The sequence below is a fragment of the Hypanus sabinus genome, chromosome X2 (genome assembly GCF_030144855.1).
Source record: "Hypanus sabinus isolate sHypSab1 chromosome X2, sHypSab1.hap1, whole genome shotgun sequence".
In the NCBI taxonomy this organism is placed as follows: domain Eukaryota; kingdom Metazoa; phylum Chordata; class Chondrichthyes; order Myliobatiformes; family Dasyatidae; genus Hypanus; species Hypanus sabinus.
In genome coordinates, this window is record NC_082739.1 from 3220623 (window position 1) to 3243595 (window position 22973).

General features: G+C 41.9%; 1 protein-coding gene across 4 annotated transcripts in view; it reads left to right on the forward strand.

Annotated features, from left to right (window-relative positions):
- Positions 1–22973, forward strand: part of zgc:113279 (uncharacterized protein LOC553749 homolog) — a 46082-nt gene that overhangs the window by 18389 nt on the left and 4720 nt on the right. For 2 of the 4 annotated variants that reach the window (XM_059956809.1, XM_059956810.1), the window contains exons 6-12: positions 658–763; positions 2017–2163; positions 2565–2625; positions 4699–4865; positions 8487–8594; positions 10335–10449; positions 10596–13103. In XM_059956809.1, the coding sequence (XP_059812792.1) occupies positions 658–763; positions 2017–2163; positions 2565–2625; positions 4699–4865; positions 8487–8594; positions 10335–10449; positions 10596–10615 (724 nt within the window). In that variant the 3' untranslated portion in view covers positions 10616–13103. Of the gene's footprint in view, positions 1–657; positions 764–2016; positions 2164–2564; positions 2626–4698; positions 4866–8486; positions 8595–10334; positions 10450–10595; positions 13104–14687; positions 18842–22973 lie in introns of those variants that run through there. The other 2 variants (XR_009509066.1, XR_009509065.1) reach the window with 2 other exon arrangements.

Here is a 22973-nt window from a genome sequence, read left to right on the forward strand (position 1 = left end):
GTTAAGGGTGAAAGGTGAAATGTTTATGGGAAAAATGAGATGGCACTTCTTTAGTCAGAGGGTGGCAAGAGTGTGGAACAGTAGTCATTGTGTGACTTCTAAGGAACAGGTATGGATCAGAATATAAATAAGCATGTATTGGATGCATTCCATTTCTTCCAGGAAATCTGATTCTCCTTATGCTTTTGTGCATAACATTAAAAAAAGAGAGATAAGTCAATACCAGTGTATCTGATGATCATTTTAGATAATCTCAGTGGAAATGGATGAGTCAACTACCACAAGATATATTTAGCAGTATTGTAACAAGAAAAATTGCCAAGCATGTAATTTTACTAAACACGATGCTGAAAATCCAGAGCAGCAACACACAAGATGCTGGAGGGACTCAGCAGGTCAGGCAGCATCTATAGAGGAATAAAGAGCCGATGTTTATTCATCAGGCGTCTTGATGAAGGGTCTCAGTTTGAAATGTTTATTCCTGTCCACAGATGCTGCCAGACCTGCTGAGTTCCTCCAGTCTTTTGTATGTCACTATGTAATTTACACCAATTTACATACTATTGCAGAAAAACTAATTTATTTGAATTACAGTATTTCTTATTTCAGTGCTTTGTCACCCTGCTAACCAACTACTCTTTTTTGATGCTTTCATAGATTGTTACATTATGCTGTCATTCAGGGGAAGAGAGCTCTAGCTTATGGGTTAGCTTGTCGGATGTCTGACTTGATTAGCATTGATGCAAAGGATTCCAGAGGTCAGGTAAGTGACACACAAAATCCTGGAGGGACTCAGCAGGTCAGGCAGCATCCATGAAAATGAACAAGCAGTTGATGTTTCAGGGCAAGACCCTTCAGCAGGACTGGAATGGAAGGGGCCAGAAACCAGAATAAGGAGGGGGGAGGGCGAGGAGTACAAGCTGGCAGGTGATAGGTGAACCAGGTGGGTGGGGGGAGCGAGAATAGAGAAAGAAGCTGGGAGGGGATAGGTGGAAAAAGGTAAAGCGCTAAAAAAGAAGGAATCTAATAAGAGAGGAGAGTTGACCATGGGAGGAACGGAAGGAGGAGGGGAACCGGGGTAGTTGATAGGCTGGTGAGGAGAAGAAGGAAGCTAGAATGGGGAATAGAAGAGGGAATGAGGGAGGGAAAAACTTGATCAGGTAAGTGATTGAGGATTTTGAAAAGTTTTGTAATATTTTATTTTACCTTTCCAGAAATAGCTTGTAGGACTCCTTTTGTATTAATGTCTCTGAGATTTTAAAAAAGCATAAATGAAAAGTGGATTAATCTGTAAAAGCATAATTGCACCTTGATTCCTTCAGTAAATATCACAGTGTAACAGTAGTAGTTCCTGCAAACTGAAGTTTACTGCAATCTAATACTCAGCTTCATTCAAGACTGATAATCAGCTTAAAAAGAGCCATACAGATTTATAATACCCAATTTAAACAGAGACATTATATCTTGTGTGTTAAATGAAATCTATTTTCCAAATTGCACATTATCCCCTTCATCTTAACACACACAAAATGCTGGAGGAAATCAGCAGGTCAGACAACATGGGAGAAAGTGAAGGAGGTGGGGTATCAGAGGGAGGTGATAAGCAGGTGAGGAGGAGAGAAGGGAGCCACAATGGCAAATTGAAAATGAGAGAAGGTGGGGGGGAGGGACATTAAAGGAAGTTAGAGAAATCAATGTTCATGCTATCAAGCTGGAGACCACCTAGATGGAATATGGGTGTTGCTCCTCCAACCTGAGTGTGGCCTTATCCTGGCAGTCAAGGTGACCATGGACCAACGTATTGGAATGGGAAGTAGTCTTAAAATGAGTGGGCTCTGGGCTTCAGGTCTATTTTCAAGTGTATTAACACAATCATGAAAATATTTCAATTCTTAACAAGCTCTGTACGAGAGGCCACTGAAACAATGATGTAATAGGGAGAAATGGGAACTCATCAGAAGAGGGATGTCATTCAGAGCTGCACGTGTACTGATTCTACTTGTATTGTTTTCGTAGACTGCACTACACTTAGCTGCGGAACGAAACCAGCACCTAATGGTTAATGATCTTATTTCACTGGGAGCCCAGATCAATGAAAGAGACTTTTTGGGGAAGACTCCTATCCATCTGTGTGCAGAGAATGGCTTCCTACAAGTCTTACAGGTACATCAGCAGGAGGCCTGCTTTATTTATCACATGTACATCCAGTGAAATGTGTCGTTTAGGTCAACGACCAACACAGTCCGAGGATGTGCTGGGGCAGCCCGCAAGTGTTGCTATGCTTCCAGCACCAATGTAGCATGCCTACAACTCACTAACACTAACCTATATGTCTTTGGAATGTGGGAGGAAACTGGAGCACCTGGAGAAAACCCACGCAGTCACGGGGGAGAACGTACAAACTCCTTACAAGCAGCAGTGGGAATTGAACTCTGGTCACTGGTGCAATAAAGTGTTACTCTAGCCGTTACGTTCCTATGTGATCCCCAGGCAAACCTCCTGGCTCCAGATTACCTAATACCTCTACTACACTTATCCAACAATGACGTTATTGATTTTTGCAGGTAATAGAGAAGGCCATGAAGAATGGAACAGATGTTGACATTGATGCCAGGGACAATAATTGTAAGTTTTAGATCTGTGTATCTTCAGTGACATAATTTATAGTCAGTTTGGATTAAATTTACCAACTGTGTTGATCGTGATAATCTATGTATGCTTAAAATAAGATTAGTTTTATGCTCAATAACCACTTTATTAGGTACCCCTGTATACCTCGTTAATGCAAATATCTAATCAGCCAACCATGTGGCAGCAACTCGATGCATAAAAGCATGCAGACATGGTTACGAGGTTCATGAAGTGTTCATCAAGTTCAGTTGTTCAGATCAAACGTCAGAATCAGGAAGAAATGTGATTCAAAAGGATTCAAAGTATGCATGGAGTGTACAACCCTGAGATTTGTCTTTCCACAGACAGCCACAAAACAAAGAAAGGCGTGGAACCTGTTCAAAGAAAAAAATCAACTCTGCCACACAAAGAAAACAAATCGCACAAATGGAAGCAAGAACTTAAAACCCCCATTCCAAAGAAAAACAAAGTGCACGAACGACAATGAGAACATCAGCCCCTCCCCGCATGCAAAAAACATCGCACAAACAGCAACAATGGCATCAAACCCCCCCCACATGCAAAAAACAAATCGCGCAAACAGCAACAATGGCATAAACCCCCCCACGTGCAAAAAAAACCAATGGCATCAAACCCCCCCCCAAGTGCAAAAAACAAATCGCGCAAACAGCAACAATGGCATAAACCCCCCCACGTGCAAAAAAAACCAATGGCATCAAACCCCCCCCCAAGTGCAAAAAACAAATCGCGCAAACAGCAACAATGGCATAAACCCCCCCACGTGCAAAAAACAAATTGCGCAAACAGCAACAAGAAAGAACGGGCAAAATGGCAGAGTATAAAACACAACATCGAAAGAGTCCACATTCATTTCAGCTCAGTGTTGTTATCTGCCTCGATTCAAAGTCACCCAAATTTAGCAAAGTAGCAACGAAATAGGAGTGACCAGGAGCTACAGCCCAATCCACAAACTGCAGACCCAGAACTCCTGTAGCATCCTCAGACAGCATCAGGGAGAGAGAAAGAGAGACCATCACACGCAGCCACCTTCCTCTGGCAGCAGCAAGCAAGAGGCTGGTAGACAGTCCTGAACAACCGCTCGTTTTCACACTCACCTCAATGTTTTCAATCTTCCCCAACACTTTGATCAGTGAGAATTAAGTTGATCAAGGGCTCGTGCCCTGTCTCTAAGCTTCTTGGCCTCAAGGCCACTCACCTACAGGAACCTCCTTGGAGGCAGCAAAACACAAGATCGCTCAATCAGCCTGCAAACACACCATCAAACTGCATATCACAGGCTCCAACAGTATCAGGACCACAGCTAAAAGGAAAAGACAGAAAAGAAGTGGAAAAAAAAAGTTTATGGGTCACCTGGAGAACGTTGCCAGGGTAGCATTGTTCACTGGCACCATCCTCTTCCAGAGGTGATTTTGTCTGTGGAATGATTATAGATTGTGGAATGAGGAAGAAATGTGATTTGAGTGACTTTGACCGTGGAATGATTATTGGTGCCAGATGGGGTGATTTGAGTATCTCAGAAACTGCTGATCTCCTGGGATTTTCACACACAGCAGTCTCTGGAGTTTACAGAGAGTGGTGTGAAAAACAAAAAAACATCCAGTGAGCAGCAGTTCTGTGAGTGAAAACACCTCGTTAATGAGAGAGGTCAGAGGAGAATGGCCAGACTGGTTCAAGCTGACAGGAAGGTGACAGTAACTCAAATAACTACATGTTACAACAGTTGCTGCCACAAGATTGGCTGATTAGATATTTGCATTACTGAGCAGGTGTATAGGTGTACCTAATAAACTGGCCACTGAATGCATTTGTCACATGTACGTCAAATCAGGTCAATGAGGGTTGTGCTGGGGACTTACTAGCTGTACCTCACTGTGCTCATGGACAGTGTATTGATGTCCAGTATATTGAGACCAACATATCGATGTAATTAGGAAGAGGGCATGCAAGCTCATTAGAAGTCTGAGGAGATTTGGTATATCATCAAAGATTCTAGGTATGACTAATTTCAGTAAGTGTGAGTAACAAGCTGTTGTCTTTGGTTTAAAGATCTGACCCCATTACACTATGTAATGTTGGCTCACATTGCATCAGTAAAGGAGTTTGAGAACTCGGAGATGGGCAGTGACATGCAGAGGTTCATGGCGTTGAGAAAGGAGCAGCTCCTGGATGGGTTGCGATGCCTGCTGAGGATGGGATCCTCTATTTCCTTGCAGGTACGGAAGGTGCCACATCGTGGCATTTTAACTGAAAGTTCTCAGAAATGTATTCCATTGGATTCCATGGAAGTAGCTTATCATTGAATATATAACAGGGCCAGAGCGAGAAACCATATAAGTTTATTCTCTAGACTCGGGTCCATTTATTTACATCAAAACATTCAGTGAAATACATTTTTTGTGTTAACAACCAACACACCCAAGGATGTGCTGGGGGCAGCCCACAAGGTCTCCACACATTCCAGTGCTAACGTAGCACGTTCACAATGTTTGGCAGAACAACACAAGCAGCAGCAGCAACAACAGAACACAACCGGGGCAAATCAAGCCCCTTTCCTCCTCCCACCCACTCACATGCACAGACAGTCGCTGAACCCCAAACAGGCCTCCGGAGACAGGATACAAAATCTGATGGGATGGACTAGTGTCAACGCCTTCATTCGGGAAGTCAAGTCTAAGCTTAATCTATTATGATTTTTATTTAACAATAAATTTGGGATTGGTTGTCAATGTAATTTTACACTTTATGAATAGTACCTTAACAGCTGAGAAGTAGATCATATAACATCTTGTATTTCAATAAACTTACCAAGATGCTTCATAGGCGCATATAAATAAAATTTTACATCCCTCTACATGAGGCAGAACTAAAAAACAGGCTAAAAGGGTGGTTTTTAAGGGGTTCTTCAAAGTGGAGACAGAAAAGTAATGGGAGACCCAAGGAACTAGGCCTTGTAGATCTCGATGGGACAATGACAAAAAAACTAAATTTTACCCTTTTGTGCTTGTGTAGCACATATTGACGTCCAGTATTTGAAACCAACATATTGATAGAGAGATACTTTATTGATCCCAAAAGAAATTACAGTGTCACAGTAGCATTACAAGTGCACAAATAGACAAATATTTGAAGAGAAGTAAGAAAAAATAAAAAAGAAGTTGTCTCAAACAGTCTTACAGGTGGGGGTCAATTATGAACAAGATACACCAGTGAGTATATTTCATCAGGAGTTTGAGGAGATTTTGTATGTCACCAAAGACTGCAGCAAATTTCTACAGATGTACCGTGGAGAACATTCTGACTGGTTACATCACTGTCCGATATGGAGGCTCCAATGCACAGGATCAGATAAAGCTACAGAGGGTTGTAAACTCTACCAGCTCCACGGGCACAAGCTGCCTCAACATTGAGGACACTTTCAAAGACAATGCTTCAAGAAAATAACATACATCATTACAGACCCCCTACCATCCAGAATATGCCCTCTTCACATTGCTACTATCAGTGAGGAAGTACAAGAGCCTGAAGATACACTCAACATTTTAGGAACAGCTTCTTCCCCTCCATCGGATTTCTGAACGGTCCATGAACACTTCCTCACAATTTTCCTCTTTTTAAACTACTTAATTATCTTTTATAACGCTCATTGTAATTTCTTGTAACTACTTATGTATTGCACTGTACCGCTGTCGCAAAACAACAAATTTCACAACATGTGTGAGTGATAATAAATATGATTCTGATTAATTGATTTGGGAAATAAATGTTTTGATTCCTGCCCGACAACCATCAGATACTTGCGCAACCCTAATCTCACATCGCCAACTATGGACCATCTCTTGCACTACCATGGACTTGTCCCTCCACTTTATTTGCAAAAGATCTTGTTTTGCAGTCTTTTTCTTTTCACTGTCTTGTATAATTTATACTTTGTGTTTCTGTCTGGATCTACATGCCTATGATGCAGCTGCAAGCAAGTTTATCATTGTACTTGTACCTCACTATACTTGTGCACATCACAATAAGCTCAACTTGACTGGATCTGACTGCTAATTGGATGCATAAAGGCATTTGAAGTCCAATAGCATGCATTCTATTTCAGTTCATTATGAATAGTGTTACGTACCCCATAACTGGGTCACTTCCCAGCAAAGATAGAGAGGTCCATTGAAGTCTGATGGTACTATTTTTAACAGTATTTATTGATAAAAATACACAAAAATAATATCAATGCAAACATACAGATAATATACGTCGTCAATACTAAATCTAAAAGTGCGGGTATAATCAATAAGAAATAGCTCTATCGTTGTCTAGGGGATAATGTATTGTCCAATGGAAATATAAAAGTCACTTTAGTTCATTCAAGCTGCAGGCTGCAACCTTTGGTTGGAGTCAAGAGAGAGAGTTTTAAAACTTGCCCATTCCTTTTATGATGTCAATCCTTCGAGAGTCGTTGGGGCTGATTTCTCCTTTGTGTTAGCTAAAGCCGTTCTTCCGTGGTAAGGCCCACCAATTCCGAGGCAAATGGAAAAGGACGCACGTGGGCTTTCCACCGGCTGTCGCTGTTTCACTGTTACAGGATTTCTAGCGTTTCTTCTGGTGCATCTAAAGGGGCCGTTCCCCAGACCCTCTTTTATCCCCACTCATGGGGTCTCAGATGTCACTCAGGGTGGAATGATGCCATCCCCCAACCAGCCCACGTTGCCTGAGGGCTTCCACAAAGCACAGTACTCAATACACAATTCCATCTCCAAGAGACAATGGCCGCTTCCCGTGGCTTTGTATCGCGGAGGGGCCAGGACATTCCAACCTCTTTGTGGATTCTGCATGTCTTTCTCTCAATTCCTGGGTCTCCTGACCCAAACCAATAGCGATCCTGCGATTCTCAAAAAGCAGGGGGCCATTCTGCACCTCTCGGCCCCTCAGAGTTGGGGCACAGGCGTAACAATAGAGCCATGCCAGAAATACAGTTTCACATAAAGAATGTAAATAAAAGAGACTTGCACAGGGATCGAGATTGCAAGCAGAAGATTATAAAACAGGGTCAGAATTAGGCCATTTGGCCATCAGGTCTGCTCCACTGTTCCATCATGGCTGACTTACTTTCCCTCTCAATCCCATTCTGCTGCCTTCTCCCTGTAATCTTTGACATCCTGGTTAATCAAGAACTTATCAATCTCTGTCTTAAATATAGCGGTGTCTTGGCCTCTGCAGCTGGCTGTGGCAATGGATTCCTCCATCTTCTGGCTATAGAAATTCCTCCTCATCTCTGCTCTAAATGGTTGTCCTTCTATTCTGAGGCTGTGCCCTCCGGTCCTGGACTGACCCACTATAGGAAACTTCCTCTCCAAATTCACTCTATCTCGGTCCATCAATATTTGATAGGTTTCATTGAGATTCCCCTACCATTCCTCTAAACTCCAGTGAGTACTGGCCCAGAGCCATTGAATAACATTCATATATTAACCCTTTCATTTCTGGGATCTCTCTTATTAAACTCCTCTTAACCCTCTCCAATGCCAGCACACCCTTTCTTAGATTAAGGGGCTCAAAACTACTCACAATACTCCAATGTGGTCTGACCAGTGCCTTTTCAAGCCTCAGAATTACATCCTTGCTTTTATATTCTAGTCCTCTGCAGACCTTGACAGGGTGGTGCCGTGTGCAAAGCAGACTGGCTTCTGATGTAAATGGTGTCACAGCTGAGTGACAATATACAAATTGCTAGCACCCAAATGGAAAACTGGCCAGCACCCTTGGGGGACAAGGTGAGGGATAAAAGGAAAACCATTAAGGAATGTCACACATCTGAATGATGTCTTCTTTCCCTAAAGGATATGAATGGACAAAGTATCATCCATTTGGCAGAGGAAGAAAATGACACTGAAGTCCTGAATTTGCTTTATGATCATGTTGGTAAAATGAGAACCATTACTCGCAAGGTATGTTATATTCAATAAAACCAGAGCAGAAACACTTGATGAAATTCAGTGTCTTGATTTAGCCGAGAGCTTTTCTTATCTTACGCTTAGTATTTTAATATTCTTTATTGCAAAAGAATCTTACATTAGCTAAGTAAGAGATACATTCTCAGGTTCATGAGAATGATTCCGAGAATGAAAGAGTTAATGTATGCTTGATGACTTTGGGCCTCAAAAATGGGGGTGGGGGGTTATCGTATTGAAACCTATTGAATATTGAAAGGCTAGATAGAGTGGATGTGGAGAGGATGTTTCCTATAGTGGGGGAGTCTAGGACCAGAGGACACAGATAGAGTGGATGTGGAGAGGATGTTTCCTATAGTGGGGGAGTCTAGGACCAGAGGACACAGATAGAGTGGATGTGGAGAGGATGTTTCCTGTAGTGGGGGAGTCTAGGACCAGAGGACACAGATAGAGTGGATGTGGAGAGGATGTTTCCTATAGTGGGGGAGTCTAGGACCAGAGGACACAGATAGAGTGGATGTGGAGAGGATGTTTCCTATAGTGGGGGAGTCTAGGACCAGAGGACACAGATAGAGTGGATGTGGAGAGGATGTTTCCTATAGTGGGGGAGTCTAGGACCAGAGGACACAGATAGAGTGGATGTGGAGAGGATGTTTCCTATAGTGGGGGAGTCTAGGACCAGAGGACACAGATAGAGTGGATGTGGAGAGGATGTTTCCTATAGTGGGGGAGTCTAGGACCAGAGGACACAGATAGAGTGGATGTGGAGAGGATGTTTCCTATAGTGGGGGAGTCTAGGACCAGAGGACACAGAGAGAGTGGATGTGGAGAGGATGTTTCCTATAGTGGGGGAGTCTAGGACCAGAGGACACAAATAGAGTGGATGTGGAGAGGATGTTTCCTATAGTGGGGGAGTCTAGGACCAGAGGACACAGATAGAGTGGATGTGGAGAGGATGTTTCCTATAGTGGGGGAGTCTGGGACCAGAGGACACAGATAGAGTGGATGTGGAGAGGATGTTTCCTATAGTGGGGGAGTCTGGGACCACCAGATGGCACAGCCTCAGAATAGACGGACGTTTATTTCGAACAGAAGTAGGAGAAGTTTAGCCAGAGAGTGGTGAATCGGGAATTCATTACCAGAGATGGCTGTGCAGGACATGCCATTGGAGGTTGATAGGTTCTTGATTAATCAGGGTGTCAAAGGTTGCAGGAAGAAGGCAGGAGAATGTGGGTGAGAGGGATAATAAATCAGTCATGATGGAATGACAGAGCTGACTCAATGGGTCAAATGGTCTAATTCTGCTCCTATGTCTTATGATCTTGTTCCTTAATTAAATGTAAGGCACATAGGTTAGTAACACACATTCACTGACATACTGTATATATTTAAATTCTACCGTATACTAGAATAGAATTCTACTGTGTCACTAGGCACTGACATAGGTTATTTGACATCCTCATAGTCCAATCAGTGTGAATGCAACTGTTAGCAAATAAACTAGTGACTTGTTCAGCCCTTGTGAGAGCCTCGGTCAAAGACCCATCCAACATGGAAGCAGGCCCACTGACATATATATGACAGCAATCATTCTGGTCTGTACAGGCCTGCAATCAGCACGCCTGGAAAGGAGAGGCTATGGAAGATGCTTCACCTTCCTAAAGTGAGCTCACCCGTCCCCTCCGACATAAATATAACTCAGTGAAACTACTAATGTTGGACTTTGCCTCTCTATAGGAATTTGGCTGTAATGCAGTACTTGATTCAGTGTATCAGAAAACTGAGGTCCTAGCGATAGCCCCTGAACTGCCTCCTTGTAAAAGCTACAAGCAGCCTAGCAACGTGCCACAAGGTGAGTAAAAATTCACATAGAGACAATTTTCTTTAAGGAAAATAGAAAGTCATTTTAAATTATTGTAATTGATATTAAGTCTGAAACATTCATGTAAAAATTCCTTCCAAAATGATGAAAGCAATTGAATGTGTTTTCTTTTATAGGGACTCTGCCAGATCAGTGAGAAGGTTAAGGAACTGAGAAGTAAAGTCAATGTGGAACGGAACGTGAGCTACGGCTGATGTCAAAGTCACTGCCTTCTTGAGTGAATGGTGGATGGTGGCGTAGTTACTGGCAGACCTCTGGGCCGTTTGTCCAGCTGATGTGAATCCTACCTTGGCAAATGTGGAATTTTAAATTCAAGTAATTAAATAAATTTGGAATTTAACGTAGCAGCTAACGGATCACTTTACAGCACCAGTGATCACTGATCGGAGTTCAATTCCCACTGCAGTGTGTAAGGACTTTTATATTCTCCCTGTGACCGCGTGGCTTACCTCCAGGTGCTCCAGGTTCCTTCTACCTTCCAAAGATGAACGGTTAGGGTTAGTGAGTTGTGGCCATGCTATGTTGGTGCCAGAGGTGTGATCACAGCACAATACTCATTGATTGATTTGATGTAAAACAACACATCTCACTCTGTTTCAATATACAGTGGACAAATAAAGCTCATCTTTCTTTAATGTTTATAAATCTATTCCCAGAAATGGTAACCGTGAAACTATCAAATAGCTCTAAAGCCCTAAATGAAAGCTGTTAATCTATACAAAAAGAAATATGCCAATCTTCTTATGAGCCTACTGCTCCTAGAAACTTCCTCAGTTCAGTGATAGAAATAAACACTAGTCAGCAATGCCCTCAACCTGTGAGCAAGAAAAACACACAAGATTCTGCAGATGCTGGAAATCCAGAGCAGCAGACACAAAATAAGAGTACAATACTCAGTTGATGTTTTGAGCTGAGAACCCTCACCTGCCCATCACCTCCCTCTGGTTCCCTTCCTCATTCCCTTCTCCCTGGTTCACTCTCCTCCCCTTTCAGATTCCTCCTTCTTCAATCCTTTACCTCTTCCACCTATCACCTCCCAACTTCTCACATCGTCTTCTTCCCCCACCTACCTATCTTCCCCTCACCTGGTTTTAATCTATCACCACCAACTTGTACTCCTTTCCCTCCACCACCTATTCTGGCTTCTTCCTCCTTCCTTTCCAATCCTGATGAAAGGTCTCGAGCCAAAACATCGACTGTTTATTCAGTGTCAAAATATTTAGGAATTTCCATATGTGCGGCTTGACTTGCTGAGTTCCTCCAGCATTTTGAGAAAACACTCAAGTTGCTTATTAAGTTCAAAATCATTGTGAAAAACAAATAATATGCAATAAAAGCATTTTATGAATGAAATTGAGTATTATTATAAATAAATGACAATCCAAAATACATGTTTGAACATTTTTGAAGGCATTACTCAAAATTAGTGCAAAGATATGTTTCCTTGCACCAACTGAGTAAAGGATATTAAAACACAACTAGAGTTATAAGGCAGTCCTTCCAGGTGAGACAACACTTCACCTGCGAATCTGCAGGAGTTGTCTATTGTGCCCAGAGCTCCCAATGTGGCCCCCTCAACAGTGGTGAGACACGTTGTAAATTGGGGGACCGCTTCATTGAGCATCTCTGCTCCATCCACCACAAGCAGGACTTCAGGTGGCCAAAGATTTTAATTCCAATTCCCATTCCAATATGTCAATCCATGGCCTCCTCTTGTGCTGAGATGAGGTCACCCTGAGAGTGGAGAAGCATCACTTGTATTCCATCTGGGCAGCCCCCCCCCCCCACTCTTCTATTTCCCACTCTGACCTTTTACCTCTTCTCACCTACCTATTACTTCCCCTGGGTCTCTTCCTCCTTCCCTTTCTCCTATGATCCACTCTGCTCTCCTGTCAGATTCCTTCTTCTCCAGCCCTTGACTTTTCCTACCCACCTGGTTTCACCTATCATCTTCTAGCTAGCCTCCCTCCACCTTTTTATTTGGGTGTCTTCCCTCTTCCTTTCCTGTTTTGAAGGGGGGTCTTGGCCTGAAACATCAAAAGTTTATTCATTTCCATTGATGCTGCCTGACCTGCTGAGTTCCTCCAGCATTTTGTGTGTGTTGCTCTGGATTTCCAGCATCTGCAGATTTCCTTGTGTTTAGTTATAAGAGTTGCACATATACCTAAAAAGAAGTAAACATGTCCTTAGACTGATTGCAAAGTCAAAATTGTTGTCTTCTGTTCAAAATCTATTAAATAGGAGAGATTATGTATGGATTGAACATCTCACTGCAGCAGCTGGACGTGACAGGGGTTTAACAGGTATCCCCTACAATCTGTGTTACTAACCCGACCAAACTGAACTGACTTGACCTTAATCATTTGAGTTTGCATTCTCTTGGGGTTATTCATTGCCAAATTAGTATGTTATATCAATTAAGAAAAAGAGAAAAAATAAAATAAGACTCTTCTACTTCTATTACTGACCAATTAAAGCAAACAATTTCAATTTTAGCTTCTGGTCTTTTAGTTTATATGGGAATCTGTGGTTCAAATGAGCTGGTTTCTCTGAAGCTTCTTCTGTTGGTTATATTGTCTAGCAATTGCACTGTATATATTGTTTCAGTAAATGGTTTCTTATGACTTCCCCGTTTGTTTATCTGGACAATTATGTTGATTTTATTTCTGAGCATGATTACTCCTTTGGTAGTTCACCTATTTTTGGTTGCAATAAAACTCCTTTCACTCATATTGAGTTTGTGTCTCTATGGGTTCAGAAAGCAGTTTTTATTAATGTTCTTCAGGAATGACATCGAAATGTTTGATTTGTTTCGATAGGTGAAATGTTTCACGAGGCACTGAGCAATGGCTTGATAAATGACCAACAAAATTGTTTGATTTAAATACTTGGTCATTTTCAAAACTGACAATGGCTGATTGGCTTGTATATCCTTACCTCACTTTCTTTCTTTCTTACCACATAGAAGTGGCACAGTAATGTAATGGTTCGTGTAATGCAATGGCAGCGACCTGTGTTCAATTCCCACCACTATCTGTAAGGAGTTTGTATGGTCTCCCCATGATGACATGGGTTTCCTCTGGGTGCTCTGGTTTCCTCCCACATTCCAAAGATCTACGGGTCAGTAGATTAATTCATCTCCTGATCTGCTGAGTTCCTTCAACATTCTGTATATGTTTCTAACAGGGTAGTATGCTTTGTTTATTTTTGTGATTTAGCAATACAACATGGAGTAGGCCCCCCCCCCCCGGCCCCACCGACCCCCGGCAAGCCCGATTAACCCTAACCTATTCATGGAACAATTTACAATGACTAATTAACCTACCCGGTTATGTCTTTGGACTGTGGGAGGAAACGAGAGGGCCTGGGGAAACACCCCGCTTTCCACAGGGAGGATGTACAGAGACTCCTTACAAAAGGTGACCAGAATTGAATTTCAGACTCTGACGCCCCAAGCCGCAATAGCATTGTGCTAACCACTATGCTATCGAGGTGCCCTTTATTTGCAGGCTCTGTAATCTCTGCACATCTTTTAATAGTTGCTGTATTCTTGCACTAACATCACCTTGTTCGTCAACCTAACATTACCTTCTGAATATAATGTGATTTCTCTATTCTTCTTACCAAAATGCACCAACTCATATTTATCTGATAATTATTTGCCTTATTCTGCAAGCCTTTTAATGTTGCCTCTTTCTCACTGGTGAAATCTCGTTTATTGTCAGCCATGATTCCTGTGTGTAATTCATTAATGTAAATTGTTAGCCCATCATTGAAGCACCATGATCCACCTTCCTCCATTATGAATCGTTAGCCAGTAGAACAGGGTTCCCAACCTTTTTTATATCATGGACCAATACCATTAAATGAGGGGTCCGTGAACTCGTGTAATAGAACATCGAACAGAACAGGGATGGGTCCTTTGGAATTCCTTCTTAAGAATTACTCTGTCAAAATTTCCTTTCACCCCATTGGAAGACAAAATCTCCATAAAGCTCATAATCTCAATTAGGATAATTCACCAGCCTGACGTTCCTCTGGAAAAGAAACCGTTTGTTATTTCACACCAGGCTGAAATGAATAGTTAATAAAGCTGATTAAAGGCAGGCAGTAAGGTCAGATCCCAAGTGCAGAAGAAACTTGTAGCTCAGCATTGATGATATAGCACATCTCTAAATTTATTTGACTTAGTGATTTACATTTCATAGTAACTGGTTGCAATGAAGCAGAATTTCTAGAAGAAATGAAGATAAGTGAGATGGTGCCAGGAGCAGAGCACTCTGAGCTGACGTGGAGGGTTTCTCCCAGCACAATACTACTTCTGTTTTGTTGGTCGTTGCTTTGCAACACTCAAGGTATGTGGCAAAATTTTAAGGATTGTGGAATGTTAGTTACAATCTATTGCTGTACATGCACTTTACCAGGTTGAACTGCATCGCCTGTATGAAAAAAAACTCTGTAAATAAGTTATGATAAATGAACATAAGTTATGCATAACTTGCACGATCAAAAACATCAGCGCAAGTTGAGGGAGAGGGAAAAGAAATATAGTGGAAGATAGTATGGGCATTCCTCAGGTTCAAAAACTAGACAAGAGTGAAGAAGTAGCTGTTGTGGGTCTTCAAGCCCTTGTACCTCCTGCCTGATAGCAGCATTGAGAAGAGAGCATGGGATACAGCCCAATCCATCACAGGCAAAGCCCACCCTACCATTCTGCACATCTACTAAGAGCATTACCACAAGAAAGTAGCATCCACAATCAAGGATCCCCACCATACAGGCCATACTTTCTTCTCTCTACTATCATTGGGAAAGTGGTACAGAGAGCCGTAGGTCCCAGATCATGAGGTTCCGGAACATACCCACCTCCTATATAATGTTGTGACATAGGATCGGAAGATGTTGAATCCTTGTGGGTTGAGTTGAGAAGCTGCAAGGGTAAAAGGACGTTGATGGCAGTTATATACAGGCCTCCCAACAGTGGCTGGCTGGCGGACCACAGGTTACAGCAGGAAATAGAAAAGGCGAGTCAAAAGAGCAATGTTACGGTAGTCATGGGATACTTTAAACATGCAGGTCGATTGGGAAAATCAGGTTGGTAATGGCTCTCAGGAGAGTGAGTTTCTTGAATGCCTAAGAGATGGCTTTTTAGAGCAGTTTGTTGTTGAGCCTACTGGGGGATCACCTATTCTGGATTGGATATTATGTAATGGACTGGAGGTGATTAGGGAACTTAACGTAAAGGAACCCTTAGGGGACAGTGATCACAATATGATTGAGTTTAACTTGAAATCTGATCAGGAGAAAGTAAAGTCTGATGCAGCAGTATTTCAGTGGAGTAAGGGAAATTACAGTGGGATGAGAGAGGAGTTGGCCAAAGTAAATTGGAAGGAGATGCTGGCAGGGATGACAGCAGAGCAGCAATGGTGTGAGTTTCTGGGAAAAATGAGGAAGGTGCAGGGTAGATGTATTCCAGAAACAAAGAAATACTCAAATGGTAAAATAGTACAACCATGGCTGACAAGGGAAGTCAAAGCTAATGTAAACGCAAAAGCGAGGGCATTAAAATAAAGCAAAAATTAGTGGAATGACCAGAGGATAGGAAAGCTTTTAAAAAACTACAGAGAGCAACTAAAAGAGCATTAGCAGGGAAAAGATGAAATATAAAAGCAAACAAGCTAGCAAACAATATCAAAGTGGTAGAGGCAGGTTTGGTATTGTAATTTAAAGTAAAATTGGATAGGTATATAGACAGGAAAGGAATGGAGGGTTATGGGCTGAGTGCGGGCCAGTGGGACTAGGTGAGAATAAGCATCGGCACAGACTAGAAGGGCCGAGGTGGCCTGTTTCCGTGCTGTAATTGTTCTATGGTTATATGTTATATGATAGTAAAAGCGTTTTCAACTATGTAAAAAATAAAATAAAGATGAGAATGGATATAGGACCACTAGAAAATGAGGCTGGAGAAATAATAATGGGGGCCAAGGAGATGGCAGATGAACTAAATGAGTATTCTGCATCAGTCTTCACTGTGGAAGACACTAGCAGTGTGCCAGATGTTGAAGGGTGTGAGAGAAGAGAAGTGAGTGCAGTTACATTACAAGTGAAAAGGTGCTATAAAAGCTGAAAGTCCTAAGGTACATAAGTCACCCAGACCAGATGAACTACACCTTAGGGTTATGAAAGAAGTAGCATTATAGATTGGGGAGGCATTAGCAATGATCTTTCAAATAACATTGGATTCTGCATGGTGCCAGAGGACTGCAAATGTCACTCCACTTTTTAAGAAAAGGGGAAGGCAGCAGAAAGGACATTATAGACCAGTTTGCCTGACCCCAGTGGGAGAGCATGTTAGAGTCAATTGTTAAGGATGAGGTGATGGAGTACTTGGTGACACAGGACGAGATAGGACAAAGTCAGCATGATCTCCTTCATGGAAAATTCTGCCTGATGAACCTGTTGGAATTCTTTGAGAAGGTTATGTGTAGGATAGATAAAGGGGATGCAGTGGATGTTGTATATTTGGACTTTCATAAGGCCTTTGACAAGGTGCCACACATGAGGCTGCTCACCAAGTTAAGAGCCCATGGTATTAAAGGAAAGTTATTAACATGGTTAGAGCATTGGCTGATTGGTAGGAGGCAGCAAGTGGGAATAAAAGGATCCTTGTCTGGTTGACTGCCAGTGACTAGTGGTGTTCTGCAGGGGTCAGTGGTAAATGATTTAGATGATGGAATAGATGACTTTGTTGCCAAGTTTGCAGATGATACAAAGATCTGCGGAGGGGCAGGTAGTGTTGAGGAAAAAGGTGGGCTGCAGAAGGACTTGGACAGATTCAGAGAATGGGCAAGAGAGTGGCAAATGAAATACAATGTTGGAAAATGCATGGTCATGCACTTTGGTGGAAGAAACTTCACTTTGGTGAAGACTTATTTTCTAAATGGGGAGAAAATCCAAAAATCTGAGAATCAAAGGGACTTGGGAGTCTTTGTGTAGAACACCCTAAAGGTTAAATTGCAGGTTGAGTCAGTGGTGAGAAAGGCAAATGCAATGTTAGCATTCATTTCAAGAGGTCTGGAATACAAGAGGAAGGATGTGATGCTGAGGCTTTATAAGGTACTAGTGAGGCCTCACCTTGAATATTGTGAATAGTTTTGGGCTCCTCATCTAAGAGCTGGCATTGGAGAGGGTCCAGAAGAGTTTCATAAGGATGATATTGGGAATGAAAGGGTTATCACATGATGAATGTTTGATGGATCTGGGCTGTACCCGCTGTAATTTAGAAGGATGGGGGGGGGACCTCATTGAAACCTTTTGAATGTTGAAAGGCCTAGATGGATTAGATGTGGAGAGGATATTTCCCATGGTGTGAGAATCTAGGACAAGGGGGCACAGCATCAAAATAGAGGGGCAACAATTTCATTAAAAAACTCTGTCTTAAATCTCCCATTAACATGTCTCCCTTTATCTCTGAAACCCTCTTCTATCCCTATTTCACCCTAGGATTGCTGTGCTCTTCCCACTTCACCCTCTTACTCATTCTAGTCTTTAATCTTTTCTTGCACCTTCAAATGTGAAAAATAAATGTGCTAGGTTTTCTAAAATTGACTCCTTCTACCTTAGGCCACAAACATATCAATTACCCCTCATAAGTACAGACCTGTCAGGGATATCGCATGCCTTTTTAGTGTTGAGCGAAGAAGCGTAGAAGGTGCTTAACTTGTGCTTACTGGTACATTTTCATTTTGTGTTAGCTATTTCATTAGAGTCATCATCATGACATTTAGCTTCAGCGGAACAGGTTTAGAGTATACAGTCTTTAAAATTGATTCTTTAACTAACTAAAATGTCTGTTCAAATGTGTAACCCTCCAATGCAGATAATCACCCAGGATCTGTGAAAGGTAGGATTGTTCAAGAAACATGCTATGTTGAATCGATAATAAAAAACTTACTCCTCTACTGCTGCTTATTTGATAAAGATGAATGCTTTATTTCTCAATCTTCCTCATTGTGGCCATTGCACCGTCTCTGTCTACCTGCACTGAACTTTCTCTGTAGCTGTAACACTATATTCTGTATTCAGTTTAGTTTTACTTTTGTACTACATCACCATAGTTATATGTCCGGATGGTATGCAAGTAAAATGACAATAGGAAATCAATCACCATTATTGTGAACAAAACTAACAATAATAAATTAATGAACCATGAGAAGAATAACCTTTTCACTGTGTTGTCATACATATGACAATAGTAACCCAATACCAATATCGCCAACAAATCCACTTTCATTCCTGCAGATACATCTGACTATGACCAATTTGGAGAGTGCTGTGGTCACAAAGGATCCGTAGGCTGCAGGTACTCACTGATAGTTTTATTTAATGTGTTCTGTTTTGGATTGAAGTATAAAAGGACATACATTTGACAAGGAAAGTGACTGTGGTTTTGAAAGGTTTTTATGGGTGGTAGCTGAAGAGAACATTTGCAATACTGGCTAGTACACCTGGAAACTCACCAGTCTGGGCTTTGAGCCTCTGGGAAGTTAGGAAGGTTACCATGTTCCTGAGAACTTGGTTACAAAGCTCAGGTCTACACACAATGTTGGGTGTTGCATATAAACTGAACAGAGTATGCAGGTGCAAATCTGAAACTGGAGCTTGTGTATGTGTCATTGAACTCAGGGTCAATATGTGTGCACCTCAACTTGAAGCTTGTTTCTTGTTGCTTAAACTCAGTGCCTGCAAATTCACAGCTGAACTCACATCAGATGTGGGCTTGTCAGATATTGGTGTATGCGTATTGGCACAGTGGGACCACAAACTTACAAAAGGGAGTCCTTTGAGCTCGCGGGGAATTGCACTGCAAAATCCTCCAGCTTTGTTACTTCAGCAAGCTGACAGTAAAAAAGGGTTATAAGTTGGATTTATAGTTGAAATAATCTCAAAGAGGTCTGGAGCAGTGACGGGGAAGATAATAGTGTTGACATCAGAACAAGGAAGTGCCTTGAAGAGGAAAGGCTTCCTAGGTTAGCAGAACATAAGAAATAGGAGCAGGTGTAGGCCATCCGGCCCATTGAGCCTGCCCCATCAATCAGTAAGATCATGGCTGATCTGTCTGTAAACTCAGTTCCATCTACCTGCCTTTTCCGCATAACCCTTAATTCCCTTACTATGGAAGTTTTTTACGCAGAGTGTGGTGAGTGCATGGAATGGGCTGCCAGCGGTGGTGGTGAAGGCAGAAATGATATGGTATTTTAAGAGACTCCTGGATAGGTACATGGAGCTTAGAAAAATCGAGGGCTATGGGTAAAGCCTATGTAGTTCTAAGGTAGGGACATGTTCGGCACAACTTTGTGGGCCAAAGGGCCTGTATTGTGCTGTAGGTTTTTTATGTTTCTATGCAAAAACCTATCTAACTGTATCTTAAGTAGATTTAGTGAAGAAGCCTCAACTGCTTCCCTGGACAAAGAATTCCACAGATTCACCGCTCTCTGGGAAAAACAGTTTCTCCTCATCTCCATCCTAAACCTTCTCCCCTGTATCTTGAAGCAATGCCTCCTAGTTCTAGTCTCACTTACCAATGGAAACAACTTTCCTACTATCTTATTTATCCCTTTCAAAATTCTGTACGTTTCTATAAGATTGCCTCTCATTCTTCTGAATTCCAGAGAGTATAATCCCAGGAGACTCAATCCCTCCTCATAAGTTAACCCCTTCATCTCTGGAATCAACCTGGTGAACCTCCTCTGCACTGCTTCTGAAGCCAGTATATCCCTCCTCAAGTATGGAGACCAGAACTGCACACAGTACTCCAGGTGCGGCCTCACCAGTACCCTGTACAGTTGCAGCATAACCTCCCTGCTCTTGAATCCAATCCCTCTAGCAATGAAGGCCAACATTCCATTTGCCTTCTTAATAAACTGTTGTACCTGCAAGCCAACTTTTTGCAATTCATGAACAAGCACTCCCAACTCCCTCTGCACAACAGCATGCTGCAATCTTTCACCATTTAAATAATAATCTGTTCCTCTATTATTCCTTCAAAAGTGGATGATCTCACATTTACCAATATTGTATTCCATCTGCCAGACCTTGACCCACTCACTTAACCTATCTATATCCCTCTGCAGACTCTCCACATCCTCTGCACAATTTGCTTTTCCACTCAGTTTAGTGTCATCAGCAAATTTTGCTACGCTATACTCAGTCCCCTCTTCCAAATCATCACTGTAAATGGTAAACAGCTGCGGGCCCAGCACCAACCTCTGTGGCACCCCACTCGCCACTGATTACCAACTGGAGAAACACCTGTTTATACCAACTCTCTGCCTTCTTTTGGTTTACCAATCCACTATCCATGCCAAGACACTTCCTCCGACTCCATGTATCCGTATCTTATTTATAAGTCTCTTGTGTGGCACCTTATCAAATGCCTTCTGGAAATCCAAGTATACGACATCCACCTGTTCCCCTCTATCCACTGCACTCATTATGTCCTCAAAGAACTCCAATAAGTTTGTCAAACAGGACCTGCCCTTCCTGAGTCCATGCTGCGTGTGTCTACTGGAACCACTCCTTTCCAAATGTTTCGTTATTTCTTCCTTAATGACAGCTTCAAGCATTTTCCCGAATGCAGATGTTAAGCTAACTAGCCTATAGTGGCCTGTCTTTTGCCTACATCCTTTTTTCAAAAATGGTGTGACATTTGCTGTCTTCCAATCTGCCAGGACCTGCCCAGCGTCTAGAAAGTTTTGATAAATGATTACCAACGCATCTACTATAACCTCTGCCAATTCCCTCAGCACCCTGGGATGAATCCCATCAGGACCAGGGGACTTATCAACCTTCAGGCCCTCTAGTTTGCTCATCACTATCTCTTTAGTGACAGTGATTTTATCGAGGTCCTCACCTCCCATTTCGTCCATAACATCCTTCTTTGGCATATTAGACGTGTCCTTCACCATGAAGACCGACACAAAATAGTCATTCAATGCCTCAGCCTTTTCCTTATCACCCAATATCAATTTCCCATTGGGAAACACTGGGAAACATGCATGTGATTGGATGGTCTCCAATGTTAGTGAAGAGTTATCTCATAATCATAACAAAATGAGAATATACTTGGAAACCAAATGTAATAAGTAGAGTTGAGTCACAGATTAAATATAGGCTCACGGTAGCTTAGCAGTTAGCATAACACTTTACAGTGCCAACGTTCAAACAGAAGATCGGGGTTCAATTTCCGCCACTGACTTTAAGACATTTGTACATTCTCTCCATGACTGCCACAATCCAACCACATGTAGATTAGGGTCAGTAAGTTGTGGGCATGCTTTGTTGGCGCCAGAAGCGTGGTGACGCTTGCGGGCTGCCCTCGCCACACTGAGTTAGTCATTGATGCAAATGATGCATTTCACTTAAGTTTTAATGTACATGTGCTAAACCTTAACCTTTTAATCTTTAACCAATTATCTGCTTCTGTTGCCCCTTCCTGCAATGTAGCTTTGTGAAGTTGGAAAGTGCTTCAGGGTCTTAGAAACTACCAGGAAAATGGAGTTGGCACCAAAATAATTTCAGCTATTTGTCACTTTACTTAACATTTTAAATTAAAATTTCAACAGGCCAAAAGAACAAAAAACTCAGAAAAATAAGTAACAAAAATAACTTGCAATAAAGTAAGTAAGGAAAGGTAGCTTCAAACTGATTAGGAAAGTGGTTAGGAAAGTCTTGGCCACTGATAATTAATTGCTGTAGACACTGTTTTAATGGACAAATTCTGATGGTAACTCATGTGAATGAAATAATGTTGAAATATGCTTTTAGTCACTTAATGCAGTTTTGGAAATGTGGGGAATGATGTGAGTGATTTTTCTTATTTTTTCTATAGAGTTATGATATTTTAATAATCAGTAGATTGATAATGAATTAACAGGTGCAAATTCTCTGCCAGAAACCTTGCTGCCAAAGGGGGGACTTGATAGAGGTATTTAAAATTATGAGGGGGTTAGGTAGAGTTGACATGGATAGGCTTTTTCCATTGAGAGTAAGGGAGATTCAAACAAGAGGACAAGAGTTGAGAGTTAAGGAGCAAAAGTTTAGGGGTAACATGAGGGGAAACTTCTTTACTCAGAGAGTGTTAGCTGTGTGGAACGAGCTTCCAGTAGAAGTGGTAGAGGCAGGTTCGGTATTGTCATTTAAAGTAAAATTGGATAGGTATATGGACAGGAAGGGAATGGAGGGTTGTGGACTGAGTGCAGATCGGTGGGACTAGGTGAGAGTAAGCGTTCGGCATGGACTAGAAGGGCCGTGATGGCCTGTTTCCATGCTGTAATTGTTATATGTTATATGTTATTACTCTTCCCAAGAGGACCCCAACTACAAGATTGCTAATTTTACCTGTCTTATTGCACAGGACCAGATCTAAGATAGCACATTCCCATGAATGTTCAATAACATGCTGTTCAAGAAAGCTATCATGTACTCATTTTATG